Raw genomic sequence first — 12,213 nt, forward strand, 5'->3', positions numbered from 1 at the left:
CCTTCTTCCCCTTGGCCTTCTTTTCTTTGGGCATCTTGCTTGCCTGGAAGAGAAAGCAGCATTTTTCTTATTAAAAAGAAAACTATGAGTGAGAAATAGTTGTCCAAATAACATCTCAGATTGATTTAAGTCTACTGTTTCAGGACTGTGATTCTTTAGACTATTAGAGAAACATAAGAGTCATTTTAACTTCTGGTTATAACTGTGCTATTGGGCTGTTTATGAAAACTCAAGCACCAAAATTAACCACTCTCTTCTTTTACTGTCAAACTCATTGATGATCTGGACCATAAGGGGTTGGTCACCCCTCGTGGAGCCTTCCTTTTTTCAGTTGTTTCAAGACTGAATCAAAGACCTTTAGAAGCATTGAGGACATATTTTTTTTTTCTGTGTGTTGACCCTCTTCTTTGTTGACTAGACACTGATCAGAATCTACCCAGTGAGGTCGTCATGGCTTCATTGAGGAAGAGGACAGGTGACTTGGCATGGATGCAGGATATTTTGAGAGCAGTCCCCAAGTCCCCTGGGACCTTGTCAGTCACACCAGTCTGGTCCTTTTAGCTGCTCTATAATATTTGGAGAGCATGGATAAAAATCAAACACTTTATAAAAAATAGGTTTGTTTTTTTTATTATATCTAAGTACGCTGTAGCTGTCTTCAGACACTCCAGAAGAGGGGTCAGATCTCATTACATATGGTTGTGAGCCACCATGTAGTTGCTGGGATTTGAACTCAGGACCTCCAGAAGAGCAGTCAGTGCTCTTAATTAACCACTGAGCCATCTCTCCAGAACCCCCAAACCAAACACTTTTAAATGATCCTCATGAGACATACATTTGTGTTCTGAACACTGATAACTAAGGGCAGATCAATAACTGCACTTCTTTAAGAGAGGTCTGATATCAATATATTGAATTTTGATCTTAGAAATGTTTATATCATACTGAAATCATCTCTGAGTATTGTCTTTTACATGCCCATGTGACGTACTCAGACCTCCATAACTTACATACGGTATCCAGCTTTCTTTTCCATTTTGAGAACACCCAGCCATCTTAGTCTTTATACACAGATACTTCTTGATTTAAAAACATTTTGCTGTCCCCACTGTCTTCCTTGCTTTCCCCCTTATTGCCCATTTACTTTCTTTCTTCATGCCATGATATGTAGCAACACTAGCAGATAATGCTCGTCCATGATTGCATAGGCAAAGATAATGTCCTGGCTGCATAAAGATGGGCGGAGCACGTGAAAATCAGCTTTCTGATTTTTCTTTAAATAATACCGAGGATGCCTAAGGAAAGCAGGAAATGATCTGGTAGGAAGGAGCAAGCCTCCGGTGTAGGTGCCCTGGGTGGCCACATCACAATCATGTCTTCATCCTAGAAAGCACTCTTGGGGAATTCTGTGCAGCGTGGAGATAGGCCTGGGAAGGGAGGCTCTTCTTCTGATACCGGGGTAAGGTTTTGCCCTCAAACCAGTGGTAGTAAGTACCTTGTGCTTCTCCAGCCTCACCCCACGGTATGATCAGAGGCGTGACGAGCCTCTGAACCTGGTGTTTCCAGGGTTAGGAGAGGAGAGCTCTGCAGACTCTCGGTGTGATCTTTAGCTTCCTGGATTTCATGATATGATTAGCACCCCGTTTTAAAAAAATAAGTTCATTTCTTTATTTTGCATATCTGTGTGAGTGAGCTGGCCTCTGTGCACACCTCGCAGGAACGGGGTTTCTTCTTCCACCATGTCGGTTCTGAGGACGGAACTCAGTTCATCGGGCTCCGTAGCAAGCACCTTTACCCTGCAAGCCCCCTCGGTGGCCCAGCTAGCTTCTGGCATTTTAGTGGCCACGGGCTGATGTCAGGGTGTTGTGGATTGTCATAATGTGTAGCGCCCACGACCCTTCTACATTCACACCGGTCCCTTCGACCTCTAGAGTTCCGACCTTTAACCTGAGCCTTGCTTGCCTCCCGTGCCAAAGCAGAGCTTTGGGCATCTGGAGGGAGCAGCAGGGAGCACCCAATCCTTATTTTACAGCAGTTGCAGGCAGTTGTGGTCAGAGCCTTAGGTGCTGGCACACTTTACCCATTGCTGCAGGTCCCCAGAGCCTCGCACAGCCTTAGGAGCCACGGCATGTGTGACCGCGGGTCAGAGTGGTCATCAGAGGCATTGGCCTGAGACTTAGTTGCTTAATTTAAAACTTTATTGTTTGGGGCTTTCATGGTGCTAAGCACCGAAGTGAGGGCCTTGTGCATTTCAAGGCCAGTACTGTGCCGTGTAACTGCCTTTACTGCTGCGTAAAAACCTCCAGCCTGAGAAGTCTAGCGTTCCTGTCGTATCTGATGTTGCTTCTTTTCAAATTCTGAATTTTTTTTCTTAAATTTTAAAACATGTAATTTGCCGTGCAGTTTGTTCTTGAATTGTACACATGATGTGGTTGGTGACAGGAGCTGTGCTCTGCGGGTTTGCAGGACAATTGGTAGCATGTGTGTGGGGAGGAGCATGGCTATTCTGTATTTAGCTGAATCCTTTGGTGAGCACGTATCCCCTGATGTGGGCTTCTTTAGTTCTTGTTGGTTCTTATACCTGGAACAGGCTGGAGGTGGAGGTCTCACCTTTCCCAGGTAGGTCTGCAAAAGTAGTTTCTTATCTGATTAATACTAACTGACAGTATTTAAAAAAAAATGGTTTCTCCATTCCATGGCTAGAAGCTCAAGAGGGTTTTTCTCTGATAATTTACTGTAGGAAAGACAGCTACTACAGGTAATATTTCGGAAACCATAGAGACCTCTCTATGAACTGTCCATTAATCTTATTTTGCAATCACTGTGAAACTTGCAGGCCGTGGTTGGTGAAGCAGTGTTGATTTTATACAGATTTAAACTGAAGCAGAGACTCGTTCGCCTAGTCTTGAGAGAAGCATTGTAGCCGTGGTTTCTGTTGTCGTTTTCTTTAGTACTTGGACCATGAGACGATATCAGAGACATTCATCGACAGCAGCGGCCAGTACGCCTACTCGCAGGCTACGGGCGTCAGCCGGAACGCGTACTGTGGCTACGAGCACCAGACCCTGTCCAGTCGGGAACGCTTAGAGGAGGATGCCTTGCTTGCTGCCTCCAAGTGGAAGGTGCCGGATGTGGACCTGGTCCCGTTTGTGAAGAGCACCGATCCTTCTTCCAGCTACTTTGTCATCTTGAATTCTGCAGCCTTCTTCAGGGTGGGGAGCCCGCTGGAGGTGCTGGTTCACGTGCAGGATTTTCGAGGGAAGCCCAAGAAGTACGGAGGAGATTACCTGCAGGCTAGAATACACTCGCCCAGGCTGCAGGCGGGGGCCGCGGGCCGAGTGGTAGACTACCAGAATGGATTCTACAAGGTGTTTTTTACTTTGCTCTGGCCAGGCAGAGTTAGAGTGTCTGTGTCTCTGGTTCACCCCAGCGAAGGGATCCGAGTTCTTCAGCGCCTGCAGGAAGAGAAACCAGACAGGGTCTATTTCAAGAGTCTCTTCCGATCGGGAAGGATTTCGGAAACAGTGAAGTGCAACGTGTGTCTTCCTGGAAGTCTTCCCCTGTGCAACTTTACGGATCTATACACCGGAGAGCCCTGGTTCTGTTTCAAACCAAAGAAACTCCCCTGCAGCAGCAGAATCAACCACTTCAAGGGCGGATACACGAAGGACCTTCTCACGGCCGCCGAAAGTGCTTTCTTTCAGAGGTACGGCTTCCTGCTTCTAGCGGGTACTGTCCTTCCCACTGTCTGCCACATTTAGGAATCTCTTGTAAGCATCCATTTCTTGTCTGTGTGAACCTGGCCCTGTTCAGAAGCGGCGCTGAGTAAGAAAACAAACAGGTTTGCACTTTCGTTTATTGTTTTAAAAGTGACATTTAGTCCTTGTTCAACTTAATTAAAGACCTTTTTACCCTTCATTTTTTGTTCTTATTCAGCTATATTCTATGTTAGAGATACTACCATGTTTATTGCTACATAGGCAAGACTACTTATTGCACACAAAAGGTTAAAAATAAAAGGTCCAAGAACAGCAGGAGATGGCTCAGGGTACACCTGCAGTGCAAGCCTGACCCCTGAGTTCCATCCGTTGCATCCACATAGAAAGCCCGCTGCAGCGCACATCCGTAACCGCAGGACTCCTAGGGCAAGATGGGAGGCAGAAATATGAGAACGATTTAGAAGCTTGCAGACCAGCTGGCCTGGAGTTTGCAGCATGGCCAAAACAAGAGAGACCCCGCCTTCACAGGGCGAAAGGCAAAGAGCAACTCTCAAAAAAAGTAGTTCCTAGACCCCCAACACCACTCTCTGTATCCAGCACCCCTCCCCCAACCTCTCCCCCCTCCCCCAGAAATGAGGTCTTGAAGTCTAGTCACTGGTGCTTGAGGGTCGTGTGAAGCTAAAAGTTTGAAGAGAGAGATCAGCTTTTAAATACTAAAAATGTTTATCTATAGTGAGACTATGGATGTGACAGCATTGCTGTTAACTTAGCAAGCAGTTGAACCAAGCAAACCCTCTATTTTAACAGCTGTTGAAAGTATTACAGTGTTGCCGCTGAGATGTCTGTGTTGAACTTAAACACAGAACGTTTTCAGCACAATGTGAGTATATGGCTAATGGGCAGAATGAAGGTAGAGTCAGTCTGTGTTGAAATTTGTGCTTTCCTCACTTTAGGGATAAAAGGGTGGGGGAAACATGTTGGATAGCAGAAGTTATTTCCTACTGTTCTATTGTAGCGGGATAACTATGGCTGAAATAGCTAATTGAAAACGTAAAATAAGATAAGTAGAGTGGATTTTGAATGTTTTCATCGTGAACAAGTGGTAAATTTGCGATGATAAACCAATTCCTTATTGTGCCTTGTAAGTATTTATAATTACTAAGTGACCAAAAAAAAAAATCAAAGAAGAAATGAAATTATTAAACTACCTGGTCAAAAAAACACAATTATTCTGAAAATATGCATTTAAATATAAACACATATCTAATTTTTAAAAAAAGAATCTGTTTTTTGTGTATGATGTTTTGCCTGCGTGTATGTGTGTGCACACTTGGTGTCCACAGAGGTCAGAAGAGGGCCTCAGATCCCTGGAAACAGGTTCACAGATGGTTGTGAACTACCATGTGGGTGTTGGGATTTGAATTCAGGACCTTCAGAAGAGCAGTCAGTGCTCTTAACTGCTAAGCCATCTCTCCAGCCCCTGAAAATTTAAATTTTCAGTTCAAAATATTTTGATGATATTCTTCTTCTTCTTCCCTACTTCCTTCTGAATCTTCCCCTGTAAATATTTTTACTTCCATATGAAATGCTTATTTGTAAAACTGTGGTAGAGAACTATTTTTGTTGAGTTAAGTTAGAAATTCTGAAGTGGCTGAGCAGTGGTGGCGCACACCTTTGATCCCAGCACTTGGGAGGCAGAGGCAGGCGGATTTCTGAGTTTGAGGTCAGCCTGGTCTACAGAGTGAGTTCCAGGACAGCCAGGGCTACACAGAGAAACACTGTCTCAAAAAACAAAAACAAACAAACAAAAAATTCTGAAGTGTTAATATTTTATGGTCACTCGTTTTGGTAGGAGAAATATCATTTTGAAGCATTATAGGAGCTTCTCAGATTTCTCAAACTGAAGTTAGCTTGTGGCCTGGTCATTGTGCCACAGTGTGTCATTGTGCCAGTGAAATGCATGTCATGCATTTATTCATCCGGCCAGCAGAGGGAGCTCATTCAATGCATTTACTGGATAGTTCTCTAGAAGACCAGTATTTTGTATTGCTGAATAAAAACTGAAAATGAAACTAAAGAAACACACACACACACACACACACACACACACACACACACAAATCTAAACGTTTATTTCTGTTTACTTATTTATTTTTAAGACAGACTCCCACTATATAAACCTAGACTGGCAAGAAAACCCATCTTGCCCAGAGCCTAGTAAATGATGAAGACAGGCTTGCAGCCATGCCAGGCTCCAAGGGTTTTACTTTCATTTCTTTTAATTTTTTAAATTAAATTTATTTAAAACATTTATATATGTATACTGTATTTACGTATTTTAAATCTTATGTCTACACCCAAAGCTTGCTATTTTTTAATGAGTAAGAGCAGATTGTTTCATTTCTGTGAACTTATGTGTGAAGATTATCCAGTGGAGTTGTGTCATCAGTCTGTCTGATGAAACTCCCATGAAGAAGATGGAGAAGGAGGAGGAGGAGGAAGAGGGAGGAGGAAGAGGAGGAAGGAGGAGGAGGAGAGGAAGGAAAAGGGAGGAGGAGGAGGAGGAGGAGGAGGAGGAGGAGGAGGAGGAGGAGGAGGAGGAGGAGGAGAAGCGTTATAATTTAACCAAGGTCCATGGAAGATAGTGGGATAAAAGGTATATAGAGAGAATTGAATAGCAAAACATTCAAAGATATCCCTAACTCCAAATCCCACTATTAGAGACAAAAGTGATAGAAAAACCCTGTTACTACAGAAAGAAAAAAATAATGCCCACACTGGTACGCAATCCTGGGAGCGACTGCCTCCTAGCACACTGTAGGTGAGGTCGGAACATTATAAAACTCTCCACCTGGGATGTTTGCTAGGGAAAGTGTTTGAGGAAGCTTCCATTTTATGGAAACCCAGTGATTCAGTTTCATTTTGTTACCCTTCACATTGCTAAAGTTGTAGACCATTGTAGGAGGCTAGCAGAAGAGAAAGTAGCCAGTCTTAAAGGTCTGCGGGCATACAGTTCCGAGCTCCCTCGAGTGCCTTGAGTTTGCATTCACTTTCATCTTTTGTCCTGGGCTCATAACCTTGCTTAGGTTTTAAAAAATTACAAAGCTTTGCTGTTATTTTGTATGTTTTGAGATAGGATCTCATTGTTCAGCTCAGGCTGTCCCAGAATTCAGTGTGTAGCCCAGGCTGTCCCAGAATTCAGTGTGTAGCCCAGGCTGTCCCAGAATTCAGTGTGTAGCCTAGGCTGTCCTGGAATAAAGCCTCCTGGAATTCACTATGTATCCCCAGGTTGGCTTCAAATGTGTGGTGATGCTCCTCATTTTTCTTTTTTTTCTTTTCTTTTCTTTTTCTTTTCTTTTCTTTTCTTTTTTTTCTTTTTTTTTTTTTTTGAGACAGGGTTTCTCTGTATAGCCCTGGCTGTCCTGGAACTCACTCTGTAGACCAGGTTGGCCTCGAACTCATAAATCTGCCTGCCTCTGCCTCCCAAGTACTGGGATTAAAGGCCTGAGCCACCACTATCTGGCTCTCCTCAATTTTCTAAGTGATGAAATTACATACCGTGACCTCACCTGGCTAGCTTTGGCATTTGGATCTTTAAATCATAGGTCGACAATTAAGGTGATAGAATCTTTGTTCTTTGCCCATAGGAGGAGAGAGAAAATAGTGGTGTTGGGAAGGACTCTTCCTTAAAGATTCTATTATAAGGGCAGGAATTTCAAAATGACATCCTCACTGAGAAGTTCTCTTTTTTATTTTAACATGATCTATGCATTTGTCAACCCTGGGCATAGTGGTTCATATATGTAACCCAAACTCAGGAGGCCAGGCAGGGCAAGAGGTTGGGAGTTAGTTCAAGGGTAGCCTGGGCTCAAACAGGACAGCACACAACAGAGAACAGGGTGGATAGCTTCATCTGTGGAGTGATTGCTGGCACACACGAGGATCCAGGTCTCTAGAATGCACCAATCTCTGAGTGTGGTGGTGAGCATGTGCGATCCCAGCTTGAGGGCAGAGAGGACAACCTCTGGGGCTCTCAAGCCAGCCACTCTAGTCTACTTGGTGAGCCCCAGGATGGTGAGAAATCCCATCAGAAGCTGTTCTCTGGCCTTCCTGCCGTGCATGCATACATGCATACCTGCACTCACACGTGCACACATAAACCCAACCAACTCAACCAACCAATCACAAAGCAAGCCATCAATAAGCTCTCCATCTGATTTAAGTCTTTAGGAATACTTTGATGTTACCCGCCCCCACCTGCCCACCTTCTTTTAAATTCTCAGTTGTTAGTGTCTTCCATATTTGTTTTCCTTTAGAGCATGGACTGTCCAGCATGTAATCTTAATACAGTTATCACAGCTGAGACATTTGTCATTGATATAGCACCAGCGCCCCTAGTTCATGTTTACATTTCCCCAGTAATGTCCTTTGTTAATTTAATCTGTGATCGCGTTCTATACTGTCTTAGGGTTTGATTCCTGTGAGGAGACTCTGTGACCTCAGCAACTCTTATAAGGACAACATTTAATTAGGGCTGGCTTACAGTTTCAGAGCTTTAGTCCATTATCATCAAGGCAAGAAGCACGACATTGTGCGGGCAGATGTGGTACTGGAGGAGGAGAGCTCAACGTCTTCATCCACAGGCCCAGGAGACTGCACTGCACTGGGTAGCTTGAGCCTACGAGACCCCACTCACTACAACAACTTACAACGAGGCCACAGCTACTCCAAAAAAAAGCCACATTTTCTAATAGTACCACTATCTGTGGCCCAAGCATTCAAACACACGAGTCTCTGAGGAGGGATGGGGGGTGGCATTCTTATTCAAATGACCACAGTGCTTTGTTACTTTTTAAATCTAGGAAGGTTCTTCATCTCTTTAGCTTTTTATGATATGGACAATTTCAATACTGATATTCTGTAAAATGTCCTTTACGTTAGATTTGCTTTGTCATCATATGGCTAAATAAGGTTAAGTATTTTTGAAGGAAAATTATGGAGAAAACTATCCTTCAGGCATTTTTATATAAAGGTATCTATTTTTGTGTAATAAACTCTAAGCTCGTAAGAGTGGTTGAAAGTCATACCATGTCACTATGAAGGATATGAAATTCTGCTATCTTCCCGTGTGGCCAGTTCTGAATAGATCCTTCATGACTTGGTTTGCTGTCTTCTTCTGTAGAATGATAGTTCCAATGAGGGAGGAGATTCTGGGAGTTCTGCCACATAAGCCCAATGGTGCCCAGAATATAAAAGAAGCTTATTAAATTTCTATAGAATGAACACATTTTTGTGCAACTCATGAAGCAGTGAAAATCTCCTGATGGTTCATTCCTGTATCAGGAGTCTGAGAGTCCTGACGGCGCTTCTGGAATGGTGTTACTGGAGTCCCCTTCTTTGCCCCTGGCTTTCATTCCCTCTCAGTTTCCCATGCGGATCCTTAAAAGAGTTTACTGAGCATAAATTCCATGATCTAGAGGTACAAAGGTGATACGGAGAAGCCCCACCCATACCCTTGAGGAATATATGTTCTGGTAAGGGGAACAGACACTGAGAAGTCTATAACTGAAGAAACTACGGTTTGAGTACTGTTTGGGGGCAGGCATCTCCACGGGACTTCTCTCAGTTCTGGGCATGTCTAAGAAGTGTAACACATGACTTAGTTCAGTGTGGACTTGTGGCCTCAAAAACATGCGGTAACAAAGTAGACATCTCTGATCCCAAAAGGAGCGATTCAACCTGAAGTTAGTCATTTGTGTGTGTGTGTATATGTGTGTGTATATATATATACACACACACACACACACACACACACATATATATATATATATACATGCAAACACATATACATATACATATATAATATATAATAAATATAATATATATTTATATAATATATAATATAGTATACATGTGTGTGTCATAGCAATGAAAGCACACTTAGTAAATCCATCTATATGTAACCTTCTCTCAAGAGCCCTAGTTGGTTAATTTTTCTGCTTTACCATAATGCTTGGTGAAAGCATGCACTTTTCCACTTACAGGTGAAGATACACAACTGCAGACAAATGTCCCCGAATCTCAGTCTAAGCTTATGCTCTCTCTCTCTCTCTCTCTTTTTTTAATTCCTTCTAAAGTGGTGTGAATATCAAGATGCCAATCAACTCCAGCGGGCCTGACTGGGTGACCGTGATCTCCAGGCGAAGGAAAGGTAAAAACAGATGAGCTTGATGATGCTTCGCTTTTCTTTAGAAAGCCACTTGTTTTACGAGTGTCCCCTGCAGGTCTGTATGTGTGCTAACAGGCACGCAGTTCCCTCAGGGGGCAGGTGTTTTTTGTTTTTGTTTGTTTGTTTGTTTGTTTTTTGTTTTGTTTTGTTTTTTGAGACAGGGTTTCTCTGTGTAGCCCTGACTGTCGGGGAACTCACTCTGTAGACCAGGCTGGCCTTGAACTCAGAAATCCACCTGCCTCTGCCTCCCAAGTGCTGGGATTACAGGCGTGCGCCACCATGCCTGGCTGCATTTTTGTTAAAGGGATTGTTGTACAAAACAAAAAACAAAAAAAAAAACAATTTTTTTTTACCCATTCATATGCCGTGGCTACTTCTGAGTATGATCTGAAACTGTTAAAAGCATAATTAAAAAACAAACCCAGCTAGATCTTGTGTTCTTAATTCTGGGTTTTGCTGTGTCTGCTAATGTGAACGCTGTCTTCCTTTCCTTCCGTTATACACTCTGTATTTGTGTCTTCAAGAGTCTCTAGAAGCGTGGTTCTCAACCTGTGACTCTCCACCCCTTCAGGGTCAAATGGCTTTCACAGGGGTTGTTCCAGACCTCTGAAAAACACATATATTTACATTTTGATTCATAAAGTAGCAAAATAACAGTTGTGAAGTAGCAATGAGGTAATTGTATGGTCTGAGCTCACCAAAACATGAGGAACTATATTAAGGGATCAGCGCATTAGGAAGGTTGAGAACCACTCTTCTAGAGCTATGTTATCCAGTGTGGAAGCTCCTAGTCTTTTGTGACTATTAAAACAGAAATGATTTGAAATAATAATAATAAAAAACCCCCACCAACCTCAGTTTTTAGAATCACACACACAGCAACGTCACCATATTTGGCAGTATACGAAAAGCTCTGTTGGAGGGTGTTGTATAGAGAATCATGACATGTATGTAAATTCTCTGGGAATGTGTTAAACACTTGAGCAGAGGGTGGTCTTCTGACATAGTAGGACAGTGCCCAGCTTTAGCATGCCTGAGGCCCTGGGCTCAGTCTGTGTGAGCACTGCCACACACACACACACACACACACACACACACACACACACACACACACAAGTCACAAGTTGATGGAGTTCTGATCTACTGCCTTAGGTGTTGAAGAAGAGTAGCCTGGGAACACCAGCTTACATCTGTCATTCTTGGGAGGATGAGGGAGGAGAACTGCTTTGAGTTCAAGGCTAGCCTGCACTACAAACATGCTGACTTCCAGGCTAGCCTTGGCTACAGAGCGAGACTCTGTCTCAAAGCTCTGAAAGCATAGAGCAAAACTCAGAGGAGCGTGCCGCCTTTGCTGTAGTGAATTCAGAGAGCTAGGAGACGTTGTGTAGGTGGGAGAGAGAGCATTGTTGTCATTGAGAGCAGCTGTCTCCCACACGGCATAAATCGCCACCCCCTTTGCCACAGGCTCTAGGTATACGATACACACCAAGCAGAAGGCTCTAAGATAGATGTAACCTGTGCAGAAAGAATCAAAGAGCCAGGACTACCACAAGGGGGCAGTGTGGTCCTCCCTCTCCTGCCAAACGGACCTGTAGATTTTCTTCACTGCATCAAACCAGAAATCTTAAGGCTTTGTTTGTTTGTTTTGTTTTTGTCCCCCACCCCACCCCAAATAATCTGAGTTTTACAGTGTGATAGTTATATGTTTTTAAAACACCGGTATCTAGTTCAGAATTCATGAAAAAAATTTATATGATATAAATAAAATTTGTAGGCCGGAAATACAGTCTCTGGCTCCCGCTGTTAGGTGTGAGGAGTCTTAGTCTCCTGATGAAGGTCTGTATTTTCTGCCTTCTTGACCCAGACGACCTGCCAGTTGCAGGGATGTGTGTGTAGTTCGTGTTGTGTTTGTCAGTAACACTGCACTTGAAACACTTACCTACTAATGAACCCACCCTTCTTTCTTTCCAGTCTGCCAAGCCTGCCAGGGGTGTGACGATCCCAGGTGTCCTGTAGAGTGCTTAACAGGAGGAGCTTTTTGTTCTTCCAACAAACAAACAAAAAATTGTTTTTTGGTGGTGGTGGTGGTGGGAGGTTTGGGATAGGTCTTCTTGGCCTGGAGAGATGGCTCAGGGGTTATGAGCACTGACTGCTCTTCCGAAGGTCCTGAGTTCAAATCCCAGCAACCACATGGTGGCTCACAACCATCTGTAATGAGATCTGACGCCCTCTTCTGGTGTGTCTGAAGACAGCTACAGTGTACTT

General features: G+C 43.5%; 1 protein-coding gene across 4 annotated transcripts in view; it reads left to right on the forward strand.

Moving 5' to 3' along the window:
• Nxpe3 (neurexophilin and PC-esterase domain family member 3) overlaps nt 1–12,213 on the forward strand; it is a 47,857-nt gene that overhangs the window by 23,680 nt on the left and 11,964 nt on the right. For all 4 annotated transcript variants that reach the window (XM_052158303.1, XM_052158306.1, XM_052158307.1 and 1 more), the window contains 2 exons: nt 2,952–3,706; nt 9,857–9,930. In XM_052158303.1, coding sequence (XP_052014263.1) covers nt 2,952–3,706; nt 9,857–9,930 — 829 coding nt within the window. The remainder of the gene's footprint in view (nt 1–2,951; nt 3,707–9,856; nt 9,931–12,213) is intronic.

The sequence above is a fragment of the Apodemus sylvaticus genome, chromosome 15, assembly GCF_947179515.1.
Source record: "Apodemus sylvaticus chromosome 15, mApoSyl1.1, whole genome shotgun sequence".
Taxonomy (NCBI): Eukaryota; Metazoa; Chordata; class Mammalia; order Rodentia; family Muridae; genus Apodemus; species Apodemus sylvaticus.